The sequence below is a fragment of the Mastomys coucha genome, unplaced genomic scaffold (assembly GCF_008632895.1).
Source record: "Mastomys coucha isolate ucsf_1 unplaced genomic scaffold, UCSF_Mcou_1 pScaffold18, whole genome shotgun sequence".
NCBI classification, from domain to species: domain Eukaryota; kingdom Metazoa; phylum Chordata; class Mammalia; order Rodentia; family Muridae; genus Mastomys; species Mastomys coucha.
In genome coordinates, this window is record NW_022196900.1 from 45,333,581 (window position 1) to 45,358,150 (window position 24,570).

General features: G+C 40.9%; 1 protein-coding gene across 3 annotated transcripts in view; it reads left to right on the forward strand.

Annotated features, from left to right (window-relative positions):
* The first annotated feature begins 993 nt into the window (after positions 1-993).
* The window catches only part of Adamtsl1 (ADAMTS like 1), an 895,122-nt gene continuing 871,545 nt past the window's right edge, over positions 994-24,570 (forward strand). For all 3 annotated transcript variants that reach the window (XM_031377794.1, XM_031377795.1, XM_031377796.1), the window contains exon 1: positions 994-1,459. In XM_031377794.1, coding sequence (XP_031233654.1) covers positions 1,373-1,459 — 87 coding nt within the window. In that variant the 5' untranslated portion in view covers positions 994-1,372. The remainder of the gene's footprint in view (positions 1,460-24,570) is intronic.

Genomic DNA, 24,570 nt, shown 5'->3' on the forward strand with positions numbered 1-24,570 from the left:
GCACATTATGAGAAAATAGGTAAATTCTGGGAAAGTGCCCCTTTAATTCCCCCACCGCACACACACAACAAAACAAACAAATAGCAAACCGCAAGTCCACACACAAAAAGGCTGAGACATCTAACATTTATTTCCTTAAAGCAATTTGGCCATAGCATTGCCTCTCATTCCCTGTTGATCCCAGTTCCTGGTGGGCTATGACATTTAAGCATAGTGCCCAGCGAATAGGAAGATATCCAAGAATCTGTAGACTGAGTGAACGGTTGCTAGGGAGTGTGGCAGAGTCGTAATTTGTCGCGGGGTTCATCCCAGTGAGTGCACAGGGGAACTTTATAGAAGTGATTTCAGGAGGGCAGGGCTGACTCCCCTTATCATCGAGTTTTACTGAAGTGGGGCCAGTTCCCGCCTCTTCCAGCTTTGCTGCCAAGGTTGTTGGAGAGAGGGGTGGAGTGGCCTGGAAGGGATGGTGGGGACTTACTTTCTTATAAAGATGCTTTAGGCAAGCGACTCCAGGGCTCCAGGCTTTCAGGAAGAAAAGAGCTGGGGCCAGTGGCAAAAGATCGCAACAAAGCGCAAAGTCTATTTTATTTCAGAATAAGCTTGAAGTATACTAAAAACGCGGACCAGAGAAAGGGAGAGAAAAACCTCCAACCAAGTTAACTTAACTGATCCCACCTCTTGGGGTCCCCTGCTGCGCGCGGCACTGGCTCCAACTCCAGTTCCTCGGAACCCAACTGTTGTGGGTCCCAGGCTACTTCTCCTTTACCAGACTCATACCACAAAGCAAACCAGTTTCATGGTAGAATCACCGCGAGCGATATGATCACAAATGCCTACCGACAGATATTGCATTGTCCCAATCTGTGAGAGCACACGTTTCTTACTGGTGCCCTGTTCCGGGAGACTCTGACGCAGCTAGAAAGGCAGCTAGGGCCCCCAAAGCACCAGCCTAAAGAATGAGCTCGCTAGGGGCCGGCCCTGGGCATAGGTTCTTGCGAAACGCCAGCACCCGAAGGGAACTTTCCTTCTCGGAGTGGCCAGGGTGGTGTTCCAAACTGGAGCAAGACGGGCAGCCTTGATCTTTCTTTAAAAATGAAGAAAATTGGAGGCAACGAGCAGCCCCGGACACTCTGTGCTGCCTGGACGGCGCTTGGCTGACCCTAGAGGGAGGAGCAGGAGGGTGCTGGGGCGGGGTCGCACAGCCACCGGGCGGGGACTGCCCCACTCACGTGGAAAGCCCCCAGCCGGGCGCACGCGCTCCCATTCAAAGCAGCCCGGCAGCACCGCTGCTGCGGAGACGCGCCCACCCGGCCCTGTGCTGCGCCTGCCAGCCAGGGGTCCGCAGTCACCGCTCGGCGTCTCCGCCAGAACCATGGCGCGACTGGTGACGCTTAGCCGCCCGGGATTCCTGGCACGCCTCATCCGTGGCACCTGGTGCCTCCTCTGTGTCGCAGGACAGGTAGGACAGCCAGCGCGTCTCCAACCCCCACCGCACCCCTACCCCCTCTGGTCACTTCGGGAAGCACACTTTTCCGTGAAGCTCTGTCCCGAGGCTGAGCCTTCTCGGGAGCTTGGGACAGGTGGTGGAGGGTTGAATCTGAAGTGCGTGCTGGCGTCTAGCTCCGCGTCAGCGGAGTCAAGCTCTGGACAGAACTTACCAGGTCCCTGTCCTGGCTTTTTCCCTGCGCCCAGCTCTCGCTTTCAGCTGAGCAGAGTCAGGGGAGAAGGCGAAGGCTGAGCCCGGGAGCTGTCATTTTCCAGAGCCCGCAACCTGCACCCTTTCTGAATGCAGCCCTTCGCTGAGTCCCACTTCTCTTGATTTCCTGGGAAAGGCTCGGGTACTGGCACACTCGTCCTGGTTTCAGCTTTTCCAAGGCCCTCTAAACAACTGACACTATCGCCCAGCGTCCCTTTGTGTCCAGGGAGGGTTGTGATAAGATGTGAGAATTGTACAGCAGGTGGGCTTCTCCGAAGCCTGCGCAGGTGGGGAGATGGGGGTGGGGGGAGTGGCCATTGAAGTCGCCTGAGGATTGGTTCTGGCCATCCCCATTCTAAATCCCACCTGCAAGTGTCCTGAGAGTATCAAACCCTGACAAGGGAAGGTCCTGCTAATGTGTGAGGTACCTTTGAACGGCTTTTAAGGGGCAGGTAATTTTTAATTAGCACCCACGACTTGGCCTGCTTGTTCATAATTTAGCCTACATTGATGTGATTATTACAGGATTACTTTGGTAATTTTGGGAAAATGGCCAAATACTCTGGGCGGGAATTATCGCCAGATAGCCTCCCTTCCTTTGCTTTGCTTATGGAGACATGTCCAAACTGGGGGATTTCCTTCCTCTGCTTTTACTTAGGCTTTGAAATTCGTTTTCACATCTCTGTGTTAGTGGTCATTTTCTCAGCAGCAGTGCACTTTTGGAGACAGAGAGGATCAGGCATGAATGCTCCTGAGAGTCCTAGAGTAAGCCGGAACAGAGGGCCACAGGGCTGCCTGAGTCAGTCAAGGAACTTTTCAGACATCCACCTAGATTGGGATGGATCATACTAGAAACAATGGCGTTAGTTAGAAGCATGTTTTGCTCCTACCAGCCTTGATCCATGGCCGATTTTTCAGCCGTAGAGCCCAGTAGAATAACCTAACTATCTGTGGGAGTTCTTATGGTGATGAATGGACAAATCACTCCCAGGAGACTGCACTTTGCTGCTAGATTAAAACCTGGGCTCCACAATGCCCTGGCCTGACGTGAACAGTTGGTACAGAACCACGACTCCCGGTCTATGCTGGAGAACAATGAAGGGGGCTTAAATATAAGTACAGGAGACGTGCCACGAAGCTTCCTCCAGCACTGAGTCTTACAGGTCATTGACTAAGGCTCTTAACTTTTCATTTCCTCTCGGGTGCTTTGTGGAACTTGGCCTGCTTTCTACATGGTACCACCAAACACCAACAGTACCAGACAGGTCCTCAAAGCAGATCAAGGCTACCCCCTCATGATCTCGTTTAAAATGTTCACAAAGGTAGAAATTCTATCTCATCCTTGAGGTTTGGGTAAACGGTTTGCTAATATCGAATCCAACAAAGCTGTTGAATAACCCACTAATGAATGAATATTCTTAGACTCATAGGGATTTTGTTTTGTTTTGATTTGATTTTTGTTTCAAATGCTCGGCTTACTCAAACCTGTTTCAAGTCGTTCTGGGCTCTCTGATCTTCCAAGTCTGCACACCTGTTCTCCTTGCCGTGCATCACAACCACTCCTGGAGGATGCTTATAAACACAAATCTGGGCTGTGTGTGTGTGTGTGTGTGTGTGTGTGTGTGTGTAAGTGGGCCTTTCCTTTCCACTCCTCAGCTGCTCTTCACACAAGGAAACTGACAGATCAGAAGCAGGTAGAGAGGAATTTAAGGTGGTAAATGGAGTCTGAAATATCCTAGTAGAATCTAGACTCCATTGGGGGTTTGCTTGGGCGGGCACTATGGTAGCTACTTTATAGTTTATTGTCTTCCATTAGCAAAACCCACACATGGACATTTTCCTAATCACTAAGTAAAAGAGGTCAAAACTTTGAGAATAAAATAATATTAAGTAAAGAATCAATTCACAGCCAATAGCCAGTATCATATGATTTGGACATTGTTATGAGTTTGCATAGTCCTTATGCTTTTAAAATTGAAACACTCACTACATGAATGTGCTATGGTTATCAGACATTTCTTAAGTGTATTGAGCCCGAAGTCGGAGTGAGGTCATGAAGACACTGCTCCCCAACCAAACTGCACCTGTCGTTCAAAGTACAATTCTATTGCATGTAAGAATTGTTTGGAAAGCCAACATTTCTTTTTCTCATTTTTTTCTGCTTTCAGTAGTTATTTCTTTTTGCTTCTGATTGTTATTCTTTTAGTTTGTAAGCTCTCTCAACTCACTCCTTAGGTTCCGGAAAAGCTGGTTATTTTACTGATTAGCCTCATTACATTAGCTGAGCCCAACTCTATACATTATTCAAGTTGTTCCCACCTAAGGATGTAACCGATGAGGGTGGTCAACTGATGTGTTGGTAATAAACACAATCCATTATTACTGCTTTAAAATGGTACTTTGTAATCTGTGGTGGTTCATTCAAACAAAGGGATATTTTCATTCCTGGCAGTATGTCAAGCGGCATCTTTAGGAGTTCAGTAGTGAGTGATTCAGTCACATGAGTGAGACCAGCAAGAGTTGGTGGTTTCTTGGATTCATTCTCAATGAAGTTCCTTGAAGAAGACACATTTGTGTCTTTTTCTGCTGTGTGTAATTGCTATTGGTTTTTTTTAAAGATTTATTTATTTATTTATTTATTTATTTATTTATTTATTTATTTCATGTATGTGAGTACACTATATCTGTCTTCAGACACACCAGAAGAAGGCATTGAACCCCCATTACAAATGGTTGTGAGCCACCATGTGGTTACAGGGAATTGAACTCAGGACCTCTGGAAGAGCAGTCAGTGCTCCTAACAGCTAAACCACCTCTCTACTCCATTGCTTTTGTTTTTATTGTCTTTCATTTTGCTAGGATAATGACAACTCTGCATGGTTAAAAACAAACTCCAGGCTTTGAAAAAAATTTAATGCTTCAACTACTTGCCCCAAGCAAGGAGTCTCCTGAGCTCAGATGCTGTACTTAGAGGCAGCCTTTTTGTTTGATTGGTGTTATTTTGAGATGTAGTTGGCACACAGTAAGCTGTTCATGTTTAAAATGTAAAACTTGGCAAGTGTTAACACAGGCCTACCCAGATGACACCATATTTACAGAATTCTGTCATGGCCTTTGAAAATACCTCCCTCTCATCCTTTTGAAGCCAACCCCATCAGGAAAATAACAATGTTTTGTTAGTGTAAATGACACTTCCTAGTGTTTTCTGTCAGTGGAATGATACACTCTTATCACTCAGTGTGATTTTTTTTTTTTTACTCAGCATAATTGAGATCATTCATGCTGTAACAGGAAGCAATAATGTTGTGCCTTTTGTTCCTGTGTGTTTGTCAAACAGTTTGTTGTATATCGGCTTGCACTTATGGAGAGCCTTGGCTCTCTTCTCTCTTTGGCTGTTATAAATAGAAGTTTCTCTGAACACTTGTGCACTCAACTTACATAGACATTCAGTTTCATTTGTCTCCTTATAAGTGTTAGTAGCTTAATGGTTCACTTAGATCATAGGCAATGTCCGACTTCCTAAGAACTCAGGTTTCAAAGTGTTCTTAGAGCAACTAGTCCTTCTTTATCCACAGGTTTGAATTTTGTAGTCTTGTTACTTGTGGTCCGAAAAAGAGTCAGATGAAGATTGAGCCATAATTTCTAAAAACTTGAAACATGCTATTATTCTTTGATATTATTATTATTTCCTATCTTACAGGTATGTTCAGGAAGTCACATTGGTGCCATCTCTGGTTTTCTGCATCCTCTTAGGTCCAGACATTTGTCCCCTGTAGGTGAAAAGAACTAACTACTGTAGAAGTTTTTATCTTTTGGAGCGATGCATGAGAGTTGCACTTTACTGCGTCCTTGCAGTAAAACCTGGTGGCCTTTTAGCCATGCAGATAACGATAGCTTGGTCTTAGTTTAAACTTGCAACTTCCTAGTGAATAAACATGCTGAACATTTTCCCATTGGCCTGTTTAGAAACTGTAATCAGGCATCCTTTGTCATGGAAAAACATTTTAAAAACTGCAACCCTAGATACTTATCGGTTTTTCAGAGCACTCACAGAAACAATGAGTATGTGTGATAGCTAATTTTTTGGAACCGCTGTCATGTTGGTAGTCACTGACGTATGATAATATGCTGCATAACTGTGTTCTTCTTTAGCAAAGTTTCTATTCAAATCTTTTTTTTTTTTCATTGTTAGGTTGTTAGTTTTCTTATTGACTGTCTAGGATTCTTTATATATTCTGGCCATGAGTCTTTATCAAATTTATATTTTAAATTTGTTTTCTTACAAGTCTTTGGTGTTTCTTCTTGGTTTTTGAAATGTCTTTGGATAGTGTTTAGTAATATCCCCCCCCCCGCCCCCAATTTTTGTGACAAAACTGTCAAAAGCAGCCTAAGGAGAGGAGGTTTACTTTAGCTCAGTGTTGGAGTACAGTCCATCACAGCAGAGAGGCATGGCAGGAGCAACAAGTGACTGGCTGTGCTGTGTCCACAGTGAGGAAATGAAGCAGAGAGAGATGATATGGGCCCTGGTACTCAGCTTCCTTCCTTCTTTAGGTCACAACCCTAGTACACGAAGCATGGCTGCCCAATCCAGGGTCTTCCTACCTGTTGCACCACTCTGAAAGCACACCTATGGCTATTCCTACGGGAATGTCTCCTAGTCAGTTCTGAATCATACCAAGTCGACAAGATGTCAGGGGTGTTTTTAATTTTGATGCAGTCGGACTTTCTGAATTGTTTTTAAGGAGAATTTTGACTCGGTCAGTTCTAAAACACATTTGTCTAGGTCAGAGACACAGGGCTTTACTTACAGACATGTAATAGCTTTAGATTCTTTTATTTAGTGTATGTTCCATCTGCAGTTATGTTTCATATATGATGCAGAATACGGGTTTATGTTTGTCTTTCATCTGTGGATACACAGTTGTAGTGCAGCTCAAAAAATATTACCTTGTCTCCATCAAATTGTCTGGCTACCTTCATCAAATCAGTGTTCATAGGTGCATGGGTCTATTTTCAGATTCCTTATTGTGTTCCAGTGCACAGATTTCCTGCCATGCTTCTAGGTACAATATTGCTATAATTTCTTTTTTAAATTGAATTTTCTTTTTGTGTAGTCCTGGGGATTGAACTCAGGGCTTCCACACATGCCAGGCAACTGCTTTATATCTGCACCTCTTTGATAAGAAGTCTTGAACTCAGAAGTTCACTTTTTAAATTTTGTTTTCAAGGGTTTTGATCTAGCTATGCTGTGTGTATTTTATATCTGTTCACCAGTTTTAAAAAATGCAGGCAGAGAGCTGATTGGGAGTGTTTTAATTTCTAGATCTGCTTTGAGGAGACTTGTCATTAACAATATCAAGTCTTATGATCCATGAATATTGTATACATCTGTAGTGGTTCATTATTCTAAGTAATATTTGATGATTTTCAGTATACAAATGTTGCACAAGTTTTGGTTGAAATTTTTCTCCCCCTTCTTCCATCCGTAAGTCCCTTTCTCCCTCTGGCCTTCTCCCCTTTCTCTTCTTCCCTCCTCATTTCCTTCTTGTGCTGGAGCTGTAACCCAGGTCTCAAACGTGGTAGGCACGTGGTATACCACTGACCTATACTCTTTATATTTTGCCTTTTATGCTATTTTAAATGCTGATGCTCTTAAACTTTTCAGTTTCCATTTTCCCTTTTTCAGTCTGTAAAAAATCTAATTGTTTTTGAATATTGTTATTGTGATCTGAAACCTTACTAAACTAACTTACCGGGTGAGTTTTTATTATTTATTTTATTATTGATGAACAATTTTATGTTAATTATTGGGGCAGCATTTTGTTATTTTCATTTGGGTTTTCTACACAAATGGTCATGTCATATAAATACATTTTATCAGTCTTGAATTTATGTTTTTCTTGAAAAATAACAATGTCTGGAGTTCTTAACTCGAGGTTGTACAGAAATAAAACCAGATATCCCTGCTTGTTCTTGATCTGTGGGGAAAGGAACAGTGTTTCCTGTAAAGTGTGGTTTTGGCTGTCAGTTGGCTGTATGTTCCCTCAAATGGCTGAGATAATTCATTTCATTATTTCATGAGAGCTTCGGAAGCACAAATGATGTGAAAGATGGATGTCATAGTATGTCATAATCCTAAACACTTAGGGGGCTGAAGTAGGTTCTGGCTGGCCAGAATCCATAGCAAACCCCTGTCTCAAACTGGAAAAGAATGAGGAAAGGAGAAATGGAAAGAACAAAAGGGAAAGAAAAAAAAAAAGCCCACAAAAATGGATGCTAGGTTTTGTCAAATGTTTTTCCTTCATCTAATTATCATATTCATATATTTGTACATATGTATACCTATATATGAATGTGATAATATATGTATACATATATTTTTAGTCTGTTAATACTGTCAATTATCTTCATCGAGTTTTAGATGTTAAACCCACTTTTCCATTTCTGGGATGAACACAAGTTGATAATGGTATTAGGGTTGTCTAGAGAACAGACCTTACACATATGTGTGTGAGTGTGTGTGTGTGTGTGAGAGTGTGTGTGTGTGCATGTGTGTTAAACTGGACTATTGGCTTACACAGTTGGGAGACTAGATAGTTCAGTGGTTGCCATCTTCATGCTCGAGATGCAGTGAACCCAGTGGCTATTCAGTAAAGAGTTGAAGGCCTGCGAGCTCCCAGGATAGTTCCTATAAGGGCTGAAGAAGCTGGATCTGACATAGTAGCAACAGACACACTAATTTAGGAAGCCTAGGGTTTGCACATGATGGTTCGATTTCTCTTTTCCACTTTTGTATCATGTGGTCCCCACCATACTGGATGGTGCTACAGTATGTAGTGTGGTTTTCCTCTTCAGTTTTTGTCTCAATGGTAATGCCCTCTGGACACTCCCCTCTGGGATAACAACCTCTGGATATCTCAGAGGCCACTCAAGACCAACACTGTGATATTAGTATTATTCCTTAATTTATTCTAGGTTTGGAGAGAGGGCTTAGCTGTTAAGAGTCCTTGCTACCATCTCTGAGGACCCTGGTTAAGTTCCCAACACCCACATTTCTCCAGCCTCAGGGGATCTGATGTTCTTCTAGCCTCCTTGGGCACTGCGTGCATATGGTACAGATAAATACATGTAGCTCAAACACTCACACAGTAAGATAGTTTAAGAAAATCTTTAAGATAATATTGAACTAAATTTATTGAACTGTGTTTCAATTTTTTGCATCCATGTCCATGGGTGATGCTTTTCTGTTTTTTTTTTTTTAATTTTTAAATTTAAAAATTTAATTCATAAAATCTTTTAAAAATGTTTTGTTTGGGGGGATTGGTATCAAAGTAATGCTGGCCTCATTATCTAAACAAGGAAATGATTTTTGCTTTTCAGTGTTCTGGAAAAGCTTATGTATGAGTATTTCCTCATATGTTTTGAAATTCAGTCTTGAAGCCATCTGGATTTAGGGTTCATTTTGTGAGAAGATTCATGACTATAATTTAGTTTCTTGAGAAGATAGGCCATTCAGACAAGTGTTAATGGTTTGTCCTTTGTATTTTCTAATGCCATCTAAGTTGTTTAATGTATTGGTGTAAAATAGTTCATAATATCTCTAATCAAGTATACTATTAAGAATGTTAGATCATTGTATCATACCTGAAGTTGGTATTGATTTTTTTCTGATCAATACTCTCAGTAGATTTTTCATTTTATTAAGACATCTTTTTTAAAATATGTATGTTTGTTTGACTGCACATATGTATGTATACCACATTCGTGCCTGATGCTCGCAGAGGCCAGAAGAGGCTGTTGAATCCCCAGGAGCTGAAGTTAACAGACAAGTGTTGACCACCGTGTAGGTGCTGAACCTGGGTCCTCTCTTTTGGTAGAGCTGCATTTAGTCTCTGATCCATCTGTCAGGCCCCAGACTCAGACTTTTGTGTTGAGAATTTTGCCTGTTGTTGACTTTTTTTCCCCCTCTGTCTCACTGATTTATTTTATCTTTGTTAACATTTCTTACTCTAGTGTGTACTTTATCTCTTTATTTTTCTAGATTTTCAATGAAGTCATTGATATAGGATATTTTTTTCAGACATAGGTATTTAATAATTCACATTTTCCTCCACACTACTTTAGTGGTACAATCATGCCTATTGATAGTTTTAGTTTTTTTTCAGTTTGAAATATTCTCTTATTTGCCTTTTATTTTTTCTTTGACACATTGGTATTTAGAAATGTATTGTTTAGCTACTAAATATTTGCAGATTTTCTAAATAGTTTGCATTATCAGTTTCTACTGTAATTCTTTTGGGGTCAGAAAAGAAATTATATTACTTGAACCATAATTTACTGTCCCTGCATTAAGGGTTAGAAATGGCCATTATTAGCAAATATTTATGTGTATTTAGAAAGAAATGTATTACAAGCGTACTCCTTTCCATGGTGGGTTTGCCTTGTTTGGGTTGTCTATGAATATCAATGAAGTCAGCCTGGATGATGACACTGTTGAGAGAAGAGATCGTGCAGACTTCATCTTCTACTCAATGACATTTTCTGTCCTGAGTAATAACAGGATCTTTAAAGAACACTTTGTTCACCCTTATTAATATCAGATGACCATTTTTAAGCCTTTAGGATTTTTAATGTTAGTTACCTTATAATTATTATAGTCTGATATGAATATGATTTGTTCCTGCATTTTATTAAATTCCAGGATGATACAAATCCACAAGCCATTTTCTTCATCTTCTCATTGTCTTCTAGCACACTGAAGACAGTGGTAGAGTATATATATTATAATCATGGCAGTCTCTAAGAAGCTGATCATCCTGCTTTCTAGTACAGTTTAAGTCTTTCTTCTTTTAAACTATTGACTTACAACTCATCACATAATTCACCCACTTCAAATGTATAATACTGTTAGATTTACAGATAAGTACATTCATTACCAAGTTCAGTTTTACACCTTCTGCTACCTCAAAATCCCTGCAAAGCATACCCATACATATTTATGGGGGGAAAAAAGGTGAAACTCATTTCTTTGTATGAGAGGCAAAAATTAAAAAAAAAATAAAAAATTTTTAAAAGACCTCCGTATCCTTTAGCTACCACCCTGGGTCTCAGTTACTATTCTATTGCTGTGAAGAGACCCCTTGACCAAGGCAGCTCTTAGGAAAGAAAGTATTTAACTGGGGCTTGCTTACAGTTACAGAAAGCTAGTCCGTTATCCTCATGGTGGGGAGCATGTTGGCATGTGGACAGGCTCGATTCCAGGGAGGTGATAGAGAGTTCTACATCCAGGATGAACAGGAAGAGAGCAGGCAGACAAGGCCTCCAAGTCCATCTTCATTGACACAGCTCCTCCAATAAGGCCACACCTCCTAGTCCTTCCCAAACAGTCCATCAACTAGACACTAAGCATGGAAGTATATGAGCCTATGGGGCCCACTTTCATTCAAACCACCACACCCTATAACTCTCCTTTCAATGTAGTCCTAAATAACGTGAATCCACATTCTTTATTGACTATGTATTTTCATATGAGTGGCATCTTCTCATACATGGACTTTTGTAATTGGTTTCTACTTAGTATAATGTTTCCAAGGTTCATCTAAAGTGTGGCATGTTTAGGTTGATGGTTCCTACTCATGGCTGAGTAACATCCCATTTATTAAACATAGAGCCTTTGACTCAGTTATTGATGGACATCTTGTTTTGTCTTGCTTTTTAGGAGTTACCAATAATGCTGCTACAAGCATTCACCCATTATTCTGTGGGCATAGATCCACCTGCCCATGGTGCATACCTAGCACTGTGTTTAATCTCTGAAGTATTACCAGGGTTGCTGTACCCTAACACATTGCCACCAACCAAGCACGGCCATGCTAGTTTCTGCACGTGCTTACCAACATTTGATATTATCTGGTTGCTGTCCTAGCCATTCTAAAAGGGTTGGATTAATATCACATGGTGGTTTCCATTCCTGTTTCATTGGCTTTCAATTACTGGCATCTCTTCATTTGTAGTTTATATTTAATAATGCTGAGATATAGTTGCATTCACAGGTAACCCTCTGCCCTGCCTGAATTTCTATTTTTAAGGTCTTGTCGTCCCCTCGCCTGGCTGTTCCCTGCACAGCCACCCACAGACAGAGGGAGGCCCCTTCCTGTGTTTTGTTTTGTCACTCCTTGTACAATCTCCAGCAAAGATATGGGTTTAAAGGTGAAATTTTGAATTGTTTTTGTATGTGGAAGACTATTCTGTTTTCTCACTTGCGGTTTCTTTTCCATGCCATTTAGCCCTAAACAGAAAATATTTTTTTTTCCTGTCCCTACTATCACTAACATTCTCCTACATTTAGTGCTTTTCTGGGGTTTCATATTGTTGTTGAGGTGGCTTGTAAATTTTCCTTTCATCTGTTTCCTGTGTCTTTAGCCTGAATTTTGGTGGTGGTAGTGGGAACTTTAAGAATTTTATTCCATGTCTCATGCTCTGAAGCTATCAAAACTGCTTCACTAGAGGAACAGTTCCACTAGTCAGTAACAAGCCACACTAAGTTTTCCTACTCCAAAAATTCATTGGCATCTTTTGTCTGACGTCGTCTTCTTGCCAGTCCTCTTCTCATCTTTATTTATTCACTGTTATTTTAGCAGACATCTGGCAGAGGAGGAGGAGCATGTAATGTTCAACCTGCCATGGTTAATGGGACGTCAGTTATTTTCTCCCATTATTTCTACCTCCTTATCCTGAGTCATCTCCAAATCCCAGGAGCTCATTCTGGTATGAGCCATGCTCTCGGATACTGAAGGTCTTTAGTCACAGTCTAGCATCATCAATATTATAAACAAAACAGACAGCAAGAATAAGAAAGAAGGAAAGAAAGAAAGAGACAGAGAGATATAGAAAGAAAGAAAGAAAGAAAGAAAGAAAGAAAGAAAGAAAGAAAGAGAAAGACAGACAGACATGAAGAAAGAAAGAGACAGACAGACATGAAGGAAAGAAGGAAAGAAGAAAGAAAGAAAGAAAGAAAGAAAGAAAGAAAGAAAGAAAGAAAGAAAGAAAGAGAGAGAAAGAAAGAAAGAAAAAGGAAGAAAGAATGAGAGAGAAGTCAAACTCAAACCTGGGAAGGAGGCTGAGTAGAGGTCTCAGATCTATTTGTGGATTTGAGACCCTCTGTACAGCAGAGAGAGTCATGTTTTTCAGAGCATGGAATCTTGCTTACAGATGGCTTTCTGGTGGCCAAACACAATAATAGATCTTTTTCTCCATTCCTATATTCATCTTTAAAATAGTTTTCACATTTTTAGTAACTGTTTACTTTCCATTTTCTGCTTAAGTAAACACAGCCTAACCTATGTGATGAGAGATGGAATATAGACATTTTTTATTGCTTTACCAATTTTGATGTTCATCTTTGGACACAGTTTTATGAGAGAACATGGAATTAACATGATGTAAAATTCTGGCCTTGAAATATCATATATGTACTAAAATCCAGTCTCCAAGGTATCATTGACATTTATTTAGGGTTCGTTGGTATGTGTGATGGATGACGGAGATGAAGTGAAATGAATAGGGAAAGGTTTGGAATAGTCATTGATTCCGTGTTAGTTTTACCCCTTCGCTTTGCACAGGGATAATATCAGACTAGAGACTGCATTTTTGTGGTATAGGGCCTATGTATCTCTTTTATACTCTGCTTATGACCTTGGATCTGTATTGCTAGAAGAGGCATAAGAGCAGCGCTTCCCAACCTTCTTAATGCTGTGCTGACCCTCAACTATAAAATTATCGTTGTCGGCTAATTCATAGCTGTAGTTTTGCTACTGATATGAATTGCAATATAAATCTGTTTTCTGCTGGTCTTAGGAGACCCCTATGAATGGGTCTTTTGGCCCCAAAAGGAATGGGCAACCAACAGATTGAGAACCACTGTTCTAATGACTTTTAAAATCTGTGGTCACAAACTTCAGTGCTCCTAAGTCATTTCTGCTACACTGCACAATCCAGAAGTCACTAGTGGCTGCTGCTGGATAAGTAAAAGCTGGAAAACATTTCCTTTTGCAATTATTGTGTGCTAAGTGTGTGTGTGTGTGTGTGTGTGTGTGTGTGTGTGTGTGTGTGTGTGCGCACGCACGTGTCACCTGGCATTTGTGGAGGCCAGAGGGCTTTTGGGAGTCTGTACCCTTTATATGCATACTCTGGGGACAGAAGTTATGAAGCTTGATGGCAAGCAATTTTACTCACTGAGTGATCTTACCATTTCATTACATATTCAGGGGACTGATTTTCATTGATTCTGATTCAATGGAAGTACAGCAGGCCTAGGAGTTTATATTTGTTACAAGTGCCTACCCCACTTACCCACATTCCCAGAGAGCAATCACACATGTTTGGACCAAAGGCCACATTTGGAGAAACTCTAATCTAATCTGTCTTCTCTACAGAGTAGAGATATAAAGTCTTAGAAATCTGAGTGACTTGTTCTCAATTTGCTAGTGTATGTGAGCATGCACGCGTGCATGTGAAGGGTGGGGTGTGGGGAGTGGGAGTGGGCCAGTGTATCCCATAACTGTGCAGCAAATTTCCCCACTAGAGCATACACTATTATTTTAGTGTCTAGTTACATCATGAACTAAAGATACGAACCACCAGCTTAAAGTTTCTTTATTTGTAGTAACCTCTGTTTTTCACAAATGGTTTTCAGATGTTTGGGAACTGCTTCAGCTCAGTCACTCTGTAGCAGGGGATGGAGTTGGGAAAGGGAGAGGGAACCCCTCCGCCCTGATCCACCTCCACGTGACCTGTTGGAAACAGGCTTCTGTGTATTTTCCCCTGGAGGCATCATGCCCTGGAAGATTAACAGATACTGATTTAGAAAAGCATCCCAAGCCTCCAGGAACCTGACACTTGATGAAACGTATTACGTGCCTCTGAACACCTTCTCTCCACATGTGCAGCTCGGCAACTGTTCCTGGCTTCTTGGAGGCGAGAAGGGAAATGTTTTGTGAGCCATTATTTAGGATGTTCTCAGCTCTACCACAAACCAGCCAAGCAAAACACATATATACATACACTCTTCATGGTTAACAGGTGGGTTGTGAGTACCTGGGAAGACATCTTAAGAACCTGTTAAAATCTTGTACATTTTATGAAAGATGATTGCTGGAAATATTCTTTTAGGAGTTAAGGTTATTTGTTATTAGGTACTTTAGTTGATGTCAGCTGAAACCAAATACTCAGATTTATAAATTTCCCTCTAAAGTCTGCGTGTGCCATGAGAGGCTGAGACATGTATCAAGTAGGCATGGTGGCTTACCACCACAGAGAGTAGCTTTTGTGGGGCCACATGTAGGTGGATAGTGTTGGTAGAGTGCTCCTTACTGGTGGAAGCTGCATATCAACAGGTGATAGGCTGTGTAGAGAGAGGAGTGTGCTGCTGTAGGTAGACATTCCATTGAGAGGTCAGGGATCCAGCTCTGCTCACAGCTCATTGCCTGGATCAAGTTCAAGAGGGTGCTAACTATCATGATATTCCAAGAACACTTGCTTTGGCTTCATTTGCATTAGCTTTTCAAGTCTTCTGGTGTGTCCTCAGGATGTTTCTGTTTTTTTTTTTTCCCCTGTGTGTATACCTTAGAATAAATAACCTAATGCTACTGTACAAGCATTTAAAATGAACTTTGACACTCATAAACCAAAAATATGTACAATTTAAAACTTATGTCACAACCATTGTTTTCTGTCTTAACTATTTGTTTTGGAAGCTTGAGGACAATTTTATTAGCATTTGAGCGGAGCAACCCTCATCTACAACCCTAGGGCATGCATGCTGTAAACTTCTGCAGCTTCCTGGAGGAGGGGGTGAAATAAAGAAGAAAAAAAGCTATGATTTGTTAAGTTACTAGCATAGAGGTCCACCAGTTAGCAGCAAACAGCCATGCTGGGTGGATTGAGCAGAGGGTGGTGCTTTAGAAGAAAGGTAAGATAGCTCTAAGTATCAGAAAAAGTATGTTGTAGTTCTAGCTAACAACCAAAAGAAAGAGACATAGCTAGCTAATTAGATAAAGTAAGTAAATAGATAAATGTTGGGTGGCACCACTGGGCGCCAGGGAAAAAAGGGGGGTAGGAGGGTAACCCATGTCCCGCCAGAGCTCTGCACTTCTGAGTGGGCATCTGGCTGTGGGAAGCCACTATCACAGTCCATGGGGGTGGAGAGGGAACAGTCCCATGGTCCCTGGGCCTCAGGGAGGCCAAGTATGTCAGGTTCTAGCTCCTGGGCATCACAGGACATTGCTGGATTCCACAGAAGAGCTGAGAACGAAGTGGAGGCCCCAGGGAAAGCTCAGTCAGTCCCAGGCTGAAAGGAAAAAGGGGTTGGGGAGAGACGGGGGCACCCAGTGGTTCCTGTGTAAGTGTGGGGTGAGAATCCTTGGTACAGTCTTGCAGCTGGAGCTGGAAGACTTTCCTGCCAGAGATTAGAAGCAGCACTTTATGAGAAGGTCCACAGAGAGTCTAGATAAAAGGAGACAGTCCATGGTCTTAAGGCATTTATTGTAGAAAAGAGAAAGAGAGAGAAAAGGTAGAAAAGTAGAGGCTGGCCATGGCCATGTGGAGAGATGGGGAAGTGAGGGGGAGAGAGGGAGCAAGAGGTAAGAGTAAAGACAAGAAGTTAAGAGTAAGAGCTTAAGAGAAAGAGAGGAGGGGTCAAACAGCCCCTTTTATAGTGGGTTGTGCTACCTTTCTGTTCCCAGGTAACTGTGGGACAGGGCATACCTTGCAGTAGTCAGATGACTGTGGGGATGGAGTCTGGCCAGAACACTGGGAGCTTGGGGCATTGTCTAGCCACAGAATAATGGAGTGAGGGTTTGTGGTGTCAGGAGTCCCTTGTACAATTTTCTACTGGATCTATGGAGTAAGCCTCACTCAACCAAGAACACAGACTGCCTTTCACGGTCCAACATATAAATAAGTAGATATATAAATTAGTAAATGAAAGGAAAAATTGCATCCTTGAGACAGAAAGGTGGGTATACCCAGAAGAACTTACTGGTAGCTTAGCTTGTAGGGACTGTGTTAGTAGAGAAGATGGGAACTCTGGGAAGAGAAGGTACAGTATCTCATTAAAGAAGCAATTATTTCACCCATCTCTTTAGCATGGACTAAACCAAACTTCCTTTTCTGAAGGTGGTCCTGCTTTCCTAAGGGGTGGTCCCCTAGCCAGGCCATGATTCCTGTCCACCTTGAATGTTAGATCTCTGCCCAGGCCAGATCAGGCTAGTCTCTTGATCAGGAGTTTTCCCTCAACATATCTTTATTATGGCTATAACATCCTCCTCTGGTAATGGAGACATTACCCTAAAATAATTTAGGAACCAGGTCATGGATCAGAGTCTCCAAATGCTTCAGGTATCTCTGCCACTGGCAAGGATGAAGATGCCAAGGGGTTAAGAACATTTCTGACGCTTAGCCAATAAAAATACTGGTTACATGGGGTACTTTTTGCCCTAAACTGTCTAGCAAGTTTCTACCTCTTATTCTTCTTATTCTGCTCTTTGGAATGGTAACTGTAGCTGCCATTAGAAGTTTCTTCAACAGCCCAAGGAATCAGTTCCAGAAATTAGGCACTAGTCTGCATGAGATGTTTAAAAAGCCATTTCTCATGAGTGATTTCTTCTCGATAAGGAAAATGTTACTCAGATATAGGACATCACAGCCTTGGCTCAATTCAACACTGCAGTGCTTATCTGGAGCCAAGAGAGGCAAACCTGCTGTTGCTTTGACCTAAAAATTAAATGATGGTTAAATTTCTTCTAACTCTAGGAGCTGACTGGGAGGGACTTTATGCTGCGATTCTAAATCTTCCAACAGCTAAAACAAATGACTGAAGATAGATCCTGGTCTCATCTCCCTGGAGACCCTTTTGGATACCAAAGAAAACTAAGTAGGAGAATCCCAGTGGACTGATGCCCTTATGAGCACACCAAGAGATTTAAATGAACATTAAATTGAAGACTTAAGCCATAGCCTTTGTTCTAACCACTCCTCTTCCCTGCTTAGGACTTGAAATACTAATAGCTCTTCCTTTTCTTCTCTCTCATAGCTATGTTCCCTTTCTGTACCAGTCAAGGACTTCCTTTGTATCCTATGCCTGGAAGTTGCACAAGTAAAATCATGGATGCACTGTGGGATCTTTTCAATTAGCTCAGTGTAAGAGTGTCCCAACTGCCACACAATGTTCCTCCTTTGGCATTGAAGGGGTCATATTGGTTATCACCCCAGTTTCTTAACCATTCCTAAATGCTCTCTTCAGCATAAGCATAAGTATAAGTATATTGATTAACCACCCATCTGCAGAGCACTCATTACCTTGCAATGTTGAAATTATATCCACTGAACAATGCCACCTCCTGACAACTGCCATTCTATTTTCTCTGTCTCTGAATTTGCTATCTGAGGTTCATTCTATAAGGATATAAAATATAGTATTTTATATCATGGAACTTGCTTGTTTAACATTAAGTCCATATAATTCATGGCATAGCTTATACCAGTATTTATTTTCTTTGGAAGCATGTACCAGGATTTCTTTCCTTTGGAAGCTGTCACTCCACTACACATCACATTTTATTCATGTTTTCGTTTGCTGGTGGACAGTTGGTTACTTTCATATAAGACTTTTATACACATCAGCATTCCATTTCATCTTATATGCAAATTAATTTTCTATGTAAGAGGAGACACCTGGCTTTGAAGTCATTCAGTTTTCAATTCTTTAGTATCCTAGGAAATAACATTTTTTTTCTTTAAAATATGAAATTAATGGGCTCTTTTTGGAAATCTAAAAAGATTCTGTGCCCCAATGTAGGGGAATGCCAGGGCCAATAAGTGGGACAGGGTGGGGTGGCAAGCATGGGGAGGGGAGAGGCAACAGGGTTTTGTTCTTATTGTTTTTGTTTGTTTGTTTGTTTGTTCTTGGGAGGGGAAATTGGGAAAAGAAAAATCATATGACATTTAAATAAAGAAAATATATAATTAAAAAAAAGAAATCTCTGTGACATTCTACCCACTTCTTGTAAATTCGACCAAATTCACAGAACCAAGAACTCTTGTGTTTTACATTAATTGCAATCTGCAAGATAGAGGACAGAGTGTGATGATGATATTCTTTTCTCCTTGTATGATCCAGAATTGTGAAAGAAAGAAATAACACATTTTTGTGTGTATATTACTCTTACTGCTCGTAGGGAGGTGAACCATGAATGAATATGTTTAATATAGACGTATTACTTGGTTACTACATAGCATCATGTGGACTGAGATATGGTTGGGAAGCATATGGTAAGGGAAGATAGTAGATTAGTATCTAAACCCTGTTCACTACTCAGTAATCACATAACTTTGAACACATGAGTCAGGAATCCTTTGAGACTTCTTTAAAATCCATAGAATGAAAACTTGTATTACATGTTTTAGTGGACTGATACCACTTAAGCATAAGTAGGTTGGTAATTCACTCTGTGAGCTTTTATCTGCTTCTTTTATATTTCTAACTTCTTCCATCCAGTCTTGTTTATTTTTGTGTGTTAGATGTTTCTGTGTCTGCAATGCTTTCTTCACTTTCCTTTCTTGTCTTAGTGAGGGTTGCTATTATTGTGATAAAACACCATGGCCAAAGCAACTTGGGAAGGAGAAGGCTTATTCCATTCACAATTCCATATAGTAGTTCATTATCAAAAGCAATGAAGGGCAGGAACTCAAGCAGAGCAGGAACCTGGAGGCAGGAGCTGATTCAGAGGCCATGGTGGAGTGCTGCTTACTGGCTTGCTCCAGATGGCTTACTCAGCCTGGTTTCTTATAGAACCCAAGACCACCATCCCAGTGATGGTAACACCTACAATGGGCTGAGCCCTTCTCTATCAATCAGTAACTAAGAAAATGCTGACAGGTTTGCTTACAGGCTAGTTTTATGCAGGCATTTTCTTCATTGAGACTCCCTCCTCTCAGATGACTTTAGGCTATGTCAAATTAACATAAAGCTTCCTAGCGCATTTATGTATTTGCCTTACTAATTAGTTGGGCAGCATCTTTTGTAGTTGTCATTTTCATTTAGGTGGTATCTTTTTGTTTGTTTGTTTGTTTGTTTATTGTTTTGTTATTGAGAAAATGTCCTGCTATGTAGCCTAAACTAGCCTGGCATTTGAATTTGTCCACCCCCAGCTTCTGCATGCTGTAATTTCAGATCTGTACCACCATGATCAGCTAACAGCCTTCTGATGGTTTAAGTCCACTATAGTTTGGAGATGCTTTTACGTGCTTAGACCTATTAAGCATTTTTTTGAACTTTTGAAATTCCTGAACCTATATGTACATATCTTTCTCAACATATGGCAAATTTTCTGGAATTATTTTTTTGAATCGATACTCGATGGCATTTCCTGCCACTTCTCATGGACCCTCCGTCATGACCTTAAGAGAGCTAACTAGTACCCTCAGAGCTCCCAGGGTCTCAACCACCAACCAAGGACTGCACATGGAGGGGTCTGATTGTTCTGGCAGCATGTGTATAGTAGAGGATTGCAAATTCAATCATCAATAGGAGGAGAGGACCTTGGCCCTGTGAAAGTTCTGTGCCCCAGTGTAGGGGAATGCCAGGGCCAGAAAGTGGGAGAGGGTGGGGTGGCAGGCATGGGGAAGTGGGAGGCAACAGGGGTTTGTTTTTGTTGTTTTTGTTTGTTTCTTTGTTTTATGGAGGGGAAACTGGGAATGGAGAAATTTACATGTAAATAAAGAAAATATCTAATAAAAAAAAAAAAAGAGAGCGAGTCAAGTCTGCTCCTAATCCAGGGGGTCGACACCATCTTTTATCTGTTTAGAGGCTGTTTTCCTTCTGGGTTATTACTGTGTGTTCATCTCTCTAGCCCAGAGATTAAATATCACTTCCCTTCCAAATCCTGACCTTCAGAGTCTTATCACAGTTGGCGTGGGCTCGATCCTATTGCTTCATCTAAATGCCCAACTGTGATATTTGTAGTTTACAATCATACTTGTTTTGTGGATTTTAGTGCATGTCTGTCATCCCCAACATTTTGAAACTGAGCTGGAGGACTGGCCTGCTGTCAATCCCATATATGCTGTGTTAATTGGAATAAAAAGGGTCCACACATGCTACATAATCCCTGCTATAACTTGAATGGACTAAACATTGGAAACTTGAAGCAAGTCCTCATTTACATGCTTTCTTTTATAAGAGCTACCTTGATCATAAGGTCTCTCCACAGCAATAGAACAGTGATTAAGACATACACCATATCTAGCTTCATGCATACACTGGTGGATAAAGAAGTAACTAAATTTTTTTTTCAAAACTATGAGGTGACAAAAGTATCCTAAAAGTAGTTTTGTTTATGAAACAAATGCAAACCCTGTTAATCCCAGCAAATTAATGTGTAAATTAATGTTCAAGAAATAATAGCCATGCACAGATATGGCAAAAAAACTGATATTTTTAAATAGTTTTCTTGGGAACATATGAAATCTAATTTACAAAGCTTGAGGAGAGGTCATTCAGGGATCTGGTTATTAGTTCCCAGTGTCACCCTGGTGCCTGGTGGAGGAAGAGAATGTTGAATGGGTGGTATAGTAATCAGGGAGTGGAATGTGAAACTTCTGCCTACATTTGGTATTTTTATTCCTTGGCAAATTCCAACAGGTCCTCAAGAACTCTATTTCATCACCATAATTCCCAGCCACAGAACTCATGAGAGCATCCACAAGGTCAGAAGGTCACTCAAACCACAGTACACTTGTAAAGTCATAATTCATACATACACAAATACATACATAAATACATACATAACACATACATACATACATACATACATACATAACACATACAAAATACCTACCTACATACATACACACACATGTACAAGAATGCAGTTGATTCCTGGATACAAATGATTTGACAATAAGAGTAGTTAAGTAATTCAAACTCAGAGAGTGGGAACTATTGAAAACATTAGCAGGAGAGTTCTAGTTTAGATGTTTTTTTTTTTTTTTGCCTGCATCATCATTTAAAATTTTAAAGTAAAACATGACAGTATGGGGTAGAGGAAAGTGGATTAAAATACTCTGTATGTATGTATGAACCTGAGCAAAAGAACTCCTTGACAGACTCTTGTATAGCTGTGTTCATGATAGGCACAGATTAGCATCTTGCTAGCTGAATGAAAGCCCGGAGATGCTCTGGCTGGGCTTCTGGCACCATTGTCCTTAATAAATAGAGCATTTTTACCAATGGGCTATTTTCAGATCTCAAATCACCTGATAAGTCTTAGTCTTTTGATGAACTACACATAAAGGCCAGTGCTCCATCTCATGGGACTGTTCATAAAATAGTGTCTGCTTGTTTAAAGAAGAAAAAAAGAGGCCCATTGCATGTCTGCTTCATAATATAGTTGTAACTGATCTGTGAAATGACATTGCTGTAGTTCTGTGTGAGCCAAAGGTAACCTGGCCATTCTTTCCTATGCCAGGGAATAGGAGCAGAAATTTGAGCCTAGTGTTTCTTCTGTAGCGTTTGAACTTCCCCCACCCCTCTCTTTTATAAAACTCTTTTCTTTATCAGGAAGAAAAAAAGTATTCTGAGTTTGTGTGTTTAAGGAGGCATTGTTAGCTGTGCTGAGAAGCTCTTGAGAAATTCCCTTGTATTGTCTATCTTACTCTTACCTGGCTGTCTTTTCTGAATGATCTTAGGGAAACCCATTTTCAGACAAGCCACAGACCCCAAACCTTGTGCATTTTAAATTCAAAACTTTCAAAATAGATAATTTGCAAATTGGATATTTTTCCAGAGACATTATTACTGTACTTATTTGAGTTGTCTTTTTTCCCTAACCTCTGGCAGAATGTGGCATTCCAGGTCACCACTATCCTGCTTCCGATGAAACCTTAAGTATTTTGATTGACATTTACCAGGAAGTTATCACAGTTCCCTAAGCATGTTCTCTTATGACAAGTAAGGATATTTGTGCCAAGATCCACTGAGGATCAGAGCTAGACAAAGATAAATTCCCAAACCCAAGGATCTATAGATTGGAAGATTCTTTCAGCTCTGATGATTTGAAACAAATTGGTCATCTTTTCCTGTGCATTATAAAAATGGTTTTAGTTAAAACTGTTGCTCACTCTAAATGCTGCGTGGAGAGGGCTCATCAGGATTCCTGCAGACTGGAGTATTTGAATTGCGTTTGACTCCAATCTACTTGTAAGCCTCTTTGGCCATCTCTGGCAGCATGCCCTTCTTGATGGACATTTTTTTTTTAATGTTTTCCCCTAAGCAGATTACTTTGCATGACTGAATGCTAGCTGGGTGAGATTTGGGTAGTCTGTGGGTCACTCAGGGCTCCATGTCTCTTCTTTGAAGTCGTACTACTACACTGTGGTTTCTGTAGCCTCTGAGAGCTGAGCTGGTACTTCCGGGGCCATTGGCCACTCTTCCATCAGCTGCTGGAAAGGGAGCTGTGTTAGTCATTGCTCTACTGCTGTGAAGAAATGCCATGGTCAAGGAATTCTTATAAAGAAAAGCATTTCATTGGTGGCTTGCTTACAGTGTCAGTGTCCACTAGTATCCTGGCAGGAAGACAATAGTAGGCAGGTGTGCTACTGGAGAGCTTCATCTTGACCAGCCCAGAGGCAGGGGTAGAGAAACCAGGCCTGGCGTGAGCCTTTGAAACCCCAAGGACCATCCTCAGTGACCTCAACAAGGCCACCTGACACATTTGACTTACCTCTGAAATCCAGTGCCTCGTTTTCAGACCCCCCAAAAGCTACATAAAATCCACTGTTAATGACCGTGAGACACTAAGCTGTTTCCCTCCATTCTCAAGTCTGTTCTGTGGGTTCGGTGGGGACAGATACATTTCCCTTAAAGTTGGGAATGGTTTTTACTTTGACTATAGTGACCTAAGTACTCAGATTATTGTTATCCAAATTGTGGGTTTTCTTTGTATGAAGACATATGTAAGGAGTCTACAAGCTTGGTGGAATACCTTAAGGCCTATAACCCAGGAAACTTCAGTACTGGGAGCTGAAATCGATATTTTTCCACCATTATAGGGCAAGTTTCTACAAGTGGTTTTAGTTTTTATTTTCTGGAGTTTAAACATCATTTCTGTCAGTTTAATCATGAAGGATCATAATTTCTGAGGACAGGATCAAGTCCAATTAATTCTTGGAATCAAAGTGTACTGAGCCTGGTGTGGCCCTGGTGGGGACAGAGTGACATGGTTCCTCTCCCTGGGACAAGGTCCCCGTGTAAGCCTCCATGGGTGTCAATGGCTTCTGTGGGCATAAGGCTGTTTGGGTAATAATGTACATATTTTCACATTCCTCAGAGCAATGTTCTCTCTGTTAACATTAATAACTCCATGATAATTTGACATAGCCTGAGCCCAGGAAGGGAAGGTGTGGCTAATGTCTCAGCTGAATGGCAAACAATGGTAAATATATGAGTTTAAAAATATGTAATTTCTCAACTATGCAAAATATAAGGATGTAATATGAATTATGAGGAACTTCACAAATCTAAAGGAACAAAGGCAGCTACACTATGAGTCAGCTTATCAGAAAGATACAAAAGCAGGCAGATTCTTGAGTTCAAGGTCAGCCTGGGATAGAGCCCAGGTGTGGTAGAAATGGTAATTTCAGGGTTTCACCCAACTAGTTTATCATTTGTACTTAATAAAGGCACACAGATCTCTGAATTCTTTTGCAATGTTAAGAAAAAATATATGCTTGCTGTCTCTCAATAATCAAAAGGCTGGGGTCACTGGATGCTGTTTCATAAGAAAGTCAAAGGGAAACATGAACTAAATGATGGGATT